At 39.0% G+C, this 9868-nt stretch overlaps 1 protein-coding gene across 1 annotated transcript; it reads left to right on the top strand.

Annotated features, from left to right (window-relative positions):
• Positions 1 to 4584: 4584 nt before the first annotated feature.
• Positions 4585 to 9101, top strand: LOC106747607 (odorant receptor 63a-like). Its single transcript, XM_014625290.1, has 3 exons — positions 4585 to 4653; positions 6307 to 6462; positions 9048 to 9101. The coding sequence occupies exons 1-3, from the start codon at positions 4585 to 4587 to the stop codon at positions 9099 to 9101; spliced, it is 279 nt and encodes a 92-aa protein (XP_014480776.1).
• Positions 9102 to 9868: the final 767 nt, after the last annotated feature.

The following is a 9868-nucleotide window of genomic DNA, read 5'->3' on the forward strand; positions in this document are numbered from 1 at the left end:
GAGTTGAAGCCAAGAGATGTTGAACGGCGTTTGTTTGCTTGTGAACAGCTGCTTGAAAGGCAAAGACGAAAAGGATTTCTGCATCGCATTGTGACTGGAGATGAAAAATGGGTTCATTACAATAACCCCAAGCGCAGAAAATTATGGGGAGTTTCTGGCCATGCTTACACATCGACGGCCAAACCGAACATTCATGGCTCCAAAGTAATGCTCTGTATTTGGTGGGATCAGCTCGGCGTAGTGTATTACGAGGTATTAAAACCAACTGAAACAATCACTAGCGATCGGTATCGAACTCAATTGATGCGTTTGAGCCGAGCATTGAAAGACAAGCGACCGCACTACGCCGAGAGACACGAGAAAGTGATTTTGCAGCATGACAATGCTCGACCCCATGTTGCAAAAGTGGTCAAGACATACTTGGAAACGTTGAAATGGGAAGTCCTACCTCACCCATCGTACTCTCCAGACGTTGCACCTTCGGATTATCACTTGTTCCGATCAATGGCACATGGCCTGGCTGACCAACATTTCCAGTCTTATAAAGAAGTCAGAAAATGGATAGATTCGTGGATTACCTCAAAAGATGACCAGTTTTGTCGACGCGAGATTCGTGCATTACCCAAAAGATGGGAGAAAGTAGTGGCCAGTGATGGACAATATTTTGACATAACTTTATCTCCATTTTTTTACAATAAAGCCTCAAATTAAAAAAAAACGGCGAGAGCAAAGTTGTACACCTAATATATATATATACATATACGAGGGTGAATCAAATATAAACGTGCCTTTTTAAATTGTGCGCCCGTCGGCAGGTGAGAGGTCTGCAACGTTTTGGACAGTGGAGGACGTTCATGTTGAAGGCAGTAATAACGTTGGCGCGCCAACGTGTGCTTTTCAGCCGCAATTACGGAGAGCGAGAAAGAGATACACCCCGCAGTTGCACAACGTGTTATTATTAAGTTTCTCGTCAACAAAAATGTAAATGCTGCTGAAATTCGGTGCCGTTTTCTTCCACAGTTCGGGGAAAAAACCTTTTCATGGCATGGGTGAAGTTGTGGTGTAACAAATTTAAGAAAGGACGGGAGCGTGTTGAAAACATTGCCGCCGTTCCCGCACCAGCATCACAGCGCAGAACACCGAGGCTAAGCGAGAACTCATTGAAATCAATCGGCACTTAACTGTTCTTGAAATCTCTCAGTAACTTCAGTTCGAGCTGCCTATCGGTCATAAAAGCGCGGCATTCAGATCAGAAGTGTGTTGCTTCTCCATGACCACGCCATACTCCACACCGCAGCAGTAACTCAACAAAAGTTGGCCGATATGCACTGGGCGGTCCTAGAACATCCACCCTACAGCCCAGACCTGTTACCATGAGACTTCCATATGTTTGGGCAACTCAAGGAAGCCCTTGGTGGACAGCGCTTCACAAAGAACGAGGAGGTGCAGCAGTTCGTGTGCAATTGGTTTCGTACACGTCCGCAAACTTTTTATGATACCGGGATAACAAATTAACAGACCTTTAGAGAAAATGTATATATAGGATGAGGGACTATGTAGAAAAATAAAACAAAATGTTAATTAGAATTAATTCTAAAAAGTATATGGTTTTTTTACAAAAGGCTCGTTTATATTTGATCCACCCTTGTATATATATATGTAATATTGAGTTTATGCATAATTCCTTAGCGAAATTCCGACAGATGCTAGCAATAGTTTATTAGTAATATTTTCCGCACGCACATGTGTCAAACATATGAAGTGTAGTAATTTTAATGAAAGCTGAAATTTGTGCTGACATTTTAAGAAAATATTCATCGAGACCCGTGACGTATACGAAGTTTAATTATATTTTGAACATGGAAGGAGAAAACATATATTTTCAGTGCATTTCGCTTTTTTATTTCCGAAAATGTAAAAACGCGTCGCAAACCAACAAAAAGATATGTGCCGTTTATGGAGAGATTGGCGTAGGCAAAAGTGTATGTCAAAAGTTGTTTGCGAAATTTTGTTGGGAAGATTTTAATCTCCAAGATGCTTTTCGCTTTGATCGACTAGTCACTAATGATGCCGATTAAATCAAGGCTTTAATCGATTCCGACCGGTATTTGACAACTACAGAGATCGGATATAATCTCAACATTGACCAATCCACTGTTTCGAGGCGTTTACGAAAGTTTGGGAATGGTAAACAAGCTTGATGTTTGAGTGCTGCACGAACTGAACAAAGAGAATGTAATGGACCGAATTTCAGCTTGCGATTTACTGCTCAAACGCCATCAAAACGAACCTTTTTTTAAAGCGGATGATCACTGGCGATGAAAGGTTAATTGTCAACAACAATGTCAGTCGGAAAACATCGTGGTCGAAGCGCAGGTAGAATGCATAGACGGTCGCAAAGGTTGCATTACACCCGAAGAAATTCATGTAAAGTATCTGGTGGGATAGGAAAGAAATCGTCATTTAATTCTATATCACCCCTCGACGAGCACCGAGGATGATTGTTCAACCGTCGTAACACTACAAGCGCTTTGCGCCAAACAAATTTCTCCACATGCATCACACACGTGATATTCGCGTGTGTTCGCGGAAAAACAAACCGTTGTTGTTAAACAACGGCGTGCCGCAAAACATGGCGGAAGCGGTATAAAAGTCCGCTCTGCCGTGGCAAATATGCCGATTCCACCGGAGTCAGTCAGATCGATCAGATCACAGGCTGCTCCGGATCCCGATTCAGCCAGGTCGAGGAACCGCGACGGTGTGTGCGCCGTCTCAGCTGTGTGTCCATAGCCGCACTCGACATCTTTCTGAACGGCAAGCGCGAGGTGGTAGAACGCCGTCCCTTCTGTGGAAGTCGCGGACGCCGGATTCTAAAATCCTTTCCGAGACGGTGAGTTCGACGTCTCCACCGGGAATTCCTCGGCCTTCTCGCCCGTGACTTGGAGACAGGGACGAACAGACGTGGTGGTATGACGTTCCCGTCTCGACATCGCCCGCTACATACCGATCTTCGGGCAGTGTGGCTCTCGGGCAAGCGTACGCCTCGCACTTTCTCGTCGTAATCCGCGCTGCGCACCGGACAGACAAAGAGCGTTTGCCCGACCGACGAATCGCCAAAATACTTCGGCCAGCCGCAGCCGTACCGTACCGTTTCCGGCTGCACGTTGATCAGGTTCGCCCGACCAAGCCCACCGACACCGAGACAACAGCACGATACCGCGTGCCCTCCGCTCCGGGGCTCAACCGATGCGAGCACGTCGTGTACAGCAGAGTATCGTATCGTTATCGTGCACCACCGACTGAGTAAATACCGAGCGCACCGTATTACCGCGACCCGAGGGTGCATCCCGTCGCATGCACGTTAATTCGAACTTCCGTCATTAAAGTGCTGTAGCGACAACACATTATTGATAAACACTCCGGCCGAAAGTGCACAGGAAGCTATAAACACCACACCGCGCCCGCTCCCCGCCGTCGCGCTAGGTATCGCGACTATCATGCAGCGATCGCCGTGTGTATATTTTATATACACGGCACCTGTTATTCCGCGAACATTGACACGCCGAATTTCCGGCTTTACTTTAAGAGAGAATGCCGCGAAGCACGAGATAACGCGTCTATACTTGTCGCCTTAATATTTACATTTACGAGTGTGGATTTAAAACGCCGCTCGATTTACTAACTGTACGGAGCAACATGGAAAATAATTAAATAAACAGCGATTACCAAACCACAGGTCTCCACTCACTCATGCATTCTCACACTCACTCAGACGCACACAAGAACGCGTGAAAATCCGGCAAGCTACGCCGGTACCACCGTTTCGCGGCCAAAGGTCCTCTGACTCTCACAGGGCATCAAGAAAGCGCAACGAAAAACTGAGCACTGTCAACCAACTACCACACGAGCGCCCTATACTGACCAGAGACTGTCCACGCAGCCACCGAATTTAAAACCAGGCGGGCCTGTCGCAATCTATTTTGAGCTGCTGCTACCCCATTAAACGATTGATTCAAATAAGTACTGTTCACAACTGGCCAAATTAAATTGAAAAATCGATCAGATGGGGCCCGAATTGGCGAAAAGAAAGGGCATATTTTTCCACCAGAACAAAGCTAGATCACACGTTCCTCTGATGACCCGGCAAAAGTCATTGTGGCTTGGTTGGGATGTTTTGCTGCACCCACCGTATAGTCCAGACTTTGAACCTTCAGACTTCCGGGCTTCGCTTGTTCCGGGCGCTACAGAGCAATTTGAATAATAAAACCTTTAGTTCCCTGAACGTCTTCAAAAACTACTTTGATGATTTCTTTTTCAATGTATCTCAGTATTTCTATAAAAGAAGTATAATGAGACTTGTGGAGAGACGGCAGGACGTCATTGAACGGAATGGAACATATTTATTAAAATCGCCTTTATTAATATCACCTTTTTTAATATTTTGCATTCGAAATTTACTTGAATTTTGCTACGAAATTAAGCGTAGACCCAAAATATATTTTTTATTGCATTACATGTGTAGATTTTATTTAGGTAATTTTTGAAGGTGCTAACGTGCCTTTCAGAAGAGCGATATTTCTTATCATGGTTATTTGTACCGGATTAATTCATATGTGTGTTTATTGTGCAGTCGGCGAATTATTAGTGGTAAGAGTAAGTTTTCAAATTTTAGTCGTCAATCGTATTTTATCTCTATTAGAATATTGTATCTATATAAAAACAACCTTGATAAATTACAGCTCTAGGAGATAATAACTATTGTTTAATTATATAATTCAAATAATCAAGCTTTCTTTACTCGTAAATTTATTAATATACAACTAACAAATAAGTATTGTTATTTTTAATACATTTGTTTATTAATTTATTTCACCTATATAATAAAATATAAAAATACGCAATAGTACAGGGTGCGGCGAAAGGTTTGCCCGAGTTTGAAAAATCCGTTGCTCACCAGATGGCGTGAGTAGGTTGTTGGGCAGGGTCTCATTAGGAAGGTTGTTCTCAACCGTTTTCAGTTAACATCATGATTTGGACTGGAGAACATCGTGGATTCGCTGTGCGCTCTTTTTTGGAAAATGGCCGTTCAGTCATTGCGACGCAGAGAGCAATGCGCTTGCGATTCCATATTCGGCGCCATGTTTCCGTACCTGATGGAAAAACAATCAAACGTTGGGTTTCTTCATTGGAAAAAACAGGATCCACAGTAAGAACTCATGCAGTTGGAAGACCCAGAACTGCAACAACACCAGAGAACGTTACAGTTACAGCTCAACGTTATGTTTTCATGCTGGAAAACTTTTTTGAGCCTAAATTGCAGGAGTTGAGTGAACAGACAAATCTGGGGGAGATTTGATTTCAACAAAATGGAGCAACAGCGCATACAGCCCGCATTTCTATGGCGAAACTGAGGCAAATGTTCCCTACTCGACTCGTCTCTCTGAGGGGTGATTTGGGGTGGCCAGCAAGATCGCCCGATTTGAGCATTTGTGACTTTTTCTTGTGGGGGTATCTGAAAGAAAAAGTCTTCAAGCATCGTCCCCATACCCTACAAGAACTGAAAAGGAGAATCATCGAAGAGGTGAACGCCATTCCGATTCAGATGTGCCAAAACGCAGTCCGAAGCTTTCAAAATCGGCTACATCAGTGCATTGCTACTGGAGGCCGCCATCTTGCAGATATCGTTTTTAAACGTTAATGTAAAAAAACTGTTTGAAGTACCAAAGGTAATAAAAAAATTTCCAATCCTCTACATTTAATAGTATTTTATTGATTGCTCTCCAAAATGAGGGCATACCTTTCGCCGCACCCTGTACTTATTTTTGTAGAAGATGGGAAGATACATATTATAATATTTTAAATCGAAGGAAAGAAAAGAAATAATAGGAATGTTTGATATAGTTAAAATTGTATATAGAGAGTGTAATACCGAAATTAAATTTTTTTATACTTATATAATTATAGTATCTTAGAGTGATATTACTATAGCACCTGTTAATATTAATATTACTTGCCTTAAATTAATATATTTTGATATTAGAAATTGATATAATAATATTTCACACACAGTAATATAAACAATCAAGTTTCAGTAGTTATTCTCTAGTGGATTTGCTTTATTTTATTTTGTATCCAATTAGTGTATGAATTAATTTTTCTATATGTTTAAACTTTATTGAAAAATTATCGAAATAATTAATTAAAAATGCACAGCTTGAACGCTTAAATTTTTATAAATAGTATATAAATATTTAACCATACATTTTGATATATTGTAACGCTGATTGTAATATTTGTCTTATCAAGTACGAAGAAATTTACAATGCGGTATATGAGTGCGAATGGCATACGTTGAAATCGCAGGAAGCGAAAAATTTAATTCTTTTAATGGTTCGTACAAATAAACCACTCTACATTACGGCTGGGAAAATATTGCCTATGACAATATCTACGTTTTGCAGCGTAAGATAATTTAAACTATTATTATTCGATATACATACGTATACACACATACGTACATACACACTCATGGGTGCGCGCGTGTGTGTGTATGTGCGTGTCTATATAATATAATATTAATTGTCTTTAATAAAAATATTGGGAGTGTAAATAAATTCTCGCCGTTTTTGTGAAAATAAATTCTTTATTTAAAAAAATAATAAAAAAACAAGTCAAACTATTGCCCATTGCTGGAGACTACTTTTTCCCATCTTTCTGGCAGCATTAGAATTCCACGTCGAAAAAACGACACTTCTTTTGCGGCTATCCACGAATCGATCCATTTTTTCGTTTCTTCATGAGAAGTGAAGTGCTGCTCAACCAGGCCGTTAGTCATCGATTGAAATAAATAGTAATCAGAAGGCGCAATGTCTGGAGAGTATGGCGGGTGGGGTAAGACTTCCCATTTCAGCGTTTCCAGGTATGTTTTGACCGGTGACGCGACATGCGGCCGAGCGTTATCATGCACCAAAATCACCTTATCGTGTCTTTGCTTATATTGCGGCCGTTTTTCTTTCAATACTCGGCTCAAACGCATGAATTGTTGTCAATAGAGATCTCCTGTGATGGTTTGGTTGAGTTGGAGCAGCTCGTAATATACTACTCCCAGCTGATCCCACTAAATGCACAGCATGAGCTTGGAACCGTGGATATTCCGCTTTGGCGTTGATGCTACTGCTTCGCCGGGCTTAACCCACGATTTTTTATGCTTGGGATTACTGTAGTATATCCACTTTTCATCACCAGTCACAATACGATGTATGAAACCTTTCCTTTTTTATCGTTGAAGCAGCTGTTCACACGTGACAAGACGCCGTTCGACGTCTCGGCTTCAGTTCTTACGGCATCCAAGATCCTTCCTTTTGTATCATTCTTAATGCTGTCAGACGTTTCGAAACTGTTGTTCGATCAACTCCTAATGATTTTGCAACATCGGATTGCGTCTGACATGGATCTTCAGCAAGTAATGTTTCCAATTCTTCGTCTTGAAACATTTTGGTGCACCACTGCGTTCTCTATCTTGAACATCAAAATCACCATTTTTAAATCGGTTAAACCAATCTCTGCATGTTCTTTCCGACAGAGCATGATCACCATAGGTTTCTATAAGATTTCTGTGTGCTTCAGTTGCAGATTTCTTCTGAATAAAATAGTACAGTAAAATTTCCCGCAAAAACGGTTTATTTGGCACGAAATTTGACATATTTTACGCTACAAAAAGAAAATGTTCTTTATAGATTAATGGAAAGACACGCACTGATTTTAAACATAGGTTATAGAACTTCAATATAGATGCGTCATCATCTTGAATTATACACAGAAAATTTTTATACCGCCATTTGATGGTGAAACGGCAAGAACTTATTCACACTCCCAATAATATTAATTGTAATTATCAAAATAATAATATTCTATTACATATTTTTATATGATCTTTTATAAAATGCAATTATTAACAACACTGGTATACACGGTTTTATACTGGAGCAGCTGAAATGTGTTTCTAAGGTAATTTTTGATGCCGATTCAAAATCCGCAGTCCGTTTTTTTCATAGGTCAACAGGTTTTCGAGATATATAAAAGGCTCATTTTTTGCTATTTTTTGCTAGAATGGCTCATTTTATTCAAAAATTTAAGAGTGAACGGCTTCCAAACTTAGTCTCTTGTTTTGTTTTGGGTCCGTTTCACGCAACAAGGACCAGCAATAATCGCTGAGCCTGCCTTCATGTCAAAAACCTTTGTAATTAGGCTCAATGCTTTGCATATCATAGTGTGCATTATCATAGTAGCGCATATCATAGTAACATTAGCTCGCCTTACTTATCGCTTAGTTCACCCAAGTTTTCCGGGAAAAACTCCAAGTAGAAAAAAATGGAACTTGAGTGATATATGAGCAGCAATTCGACAATCATTTTGCAGCAAATCCGCAACTATTTGCCAGTAGTTGGCGCTTTTTTGTTGCCGAGAAATTCGCGGACAACTTTTTTGAAGGACGCCAATGCTGCAATTTCAGCGGCTGACAGATGTTGCGAAAACTGCTGGTCATTAATTAATTCTTTTATTTATAGACCTACAAAAGTTCCTTCTTTGATTTCAGCAGAAGATATTTGAACGTCTCTGTGATTACATAGCCCTTCTTCGCGATTATAAATTTCCCATCAAAGTAGCAAAAAAAACTCGGGTCTGTTTTACACGCTCTATTCGACATTTTTTGTGATTGAAATAACTTAGAAAAACATGCGCACAATGAACTTGCTTCAATCTGCTGTCAAGATGAGCAGTCACCATAACGACACTATAGTACTGCCACCTGGCGATATCTCGAAAACCTAATGACCTAGAAAAATTTTGGCGTCGGATTCGAATTCAGCGTGAAAAATTGTCTTAAAAAAGTTATCAGCTGCTCCAGTACAAAAGTTGACCGAAATTTGTAAATTAATATAATTAATGAAATGAGGGTAATAAATAATATTATATATATTATATATAACACATGAAATAATTCATTATTTTTGCTTTGCTCGGTAAATGTTCTTTTGTATTTTTAGATATTAAAAACCTCGGGTGGATATATTTCGGTCTTACTGGCAAATCGAAATTAAAAATACTTAATAGTTAATAATATCAATGAAGATCATTTAATAAAAAAATTATACTGTGTATATCTTTACCGTATGTGTAATTTTAAATGAATCATTGGAATACGGTGTTAATTAAAATATATTATATAATATATTGTTCTGTTAATTAAAAGATATATATTAATAAGATACATATATTTTGTTGTTTTAATATTTATAACAAATTAAATATTATATTATAACTAATTGTTTACCAACAGTAAATTCCACATGTCAATCAAAGTCACACAAAACATATAAAAAAATTTTGTTTATGACGTTAAATATGAGTGGATATGAATATGTTAAAATCAATAAATTACGTATATTTACTCAAATAAATATATTATTTTATTTATTACACCAAACGCGCGTTTTAATTTACTACTCTCATAGCAAAGAAATATTTTTCACATATGGCATCTAAAAGTCAGAATGAAACTATTATTTTGGTTTTTTTAATGACGCATCATCTTTCACGTCATATTACATAAGTAATTAATTATTATTTAATACGACTGAATAGTCTCTTGAAACGACGTTGCCGTTTGATATGGTCATAATTTTGCAACTTGTGAAGATTCTGGTTTATCTCGCCATTAATGGTAAGGCATAAAACATTTTCATCGAAATCATATTAAATATTTACAGCTATAATTACACTGATCGTTATATTAGGTTTTGAATACAAAAGTTCGTTTTTACATCAATAATTTGCAGAAAGCATTAAAAGAACTTTTTGGCGTTGA

The sequence above is a fragment of the Dinoponera quadriceps genome, unplaced genomic scaffold (assembly GCF_001313825.1).
Source record: "Dinoponera quadriceps isolate SergipeBrazil2010 unplaced genomic scaffold, ASM131382v1 scaffold286, whole genome shotgun sequence".
Taxonomy (NCBI): domain Eukaryota; kingdom Metazoa; phylum Arthropoda; class Insecta; order Hymenoptera; family Formicidae; genus Dinoponera; species Dinoponera quadriceps.

What these genes read in the sequence shown, in the direction of transcription:
- LOC106747607 (XM_014625290.1), top strand. Translation starts at nt 4,585, where the DNA reads ATGGTTATTTGTACCGGATTAATTCATATGTGTGTTTATTGTGCAGTC. An exon ending in GCGAATTATTAGTGGTAAGA is followed by an intron (nt 4,654 to 6,306) that starts GTAAGTTTTCAA and finishes TGTCTTATCAAG; the next exon opens with TACGAAGAAATTTACAATGC. An exon ending in CAATATCTACGTTTTGCAGC is followed by an intron (nt 6,463 to 9,047) that starts GTAAGATAATTT and finishes TTGTATTTTTAG; the next exon opens with ATATTAAAAACCTCGGGTGG.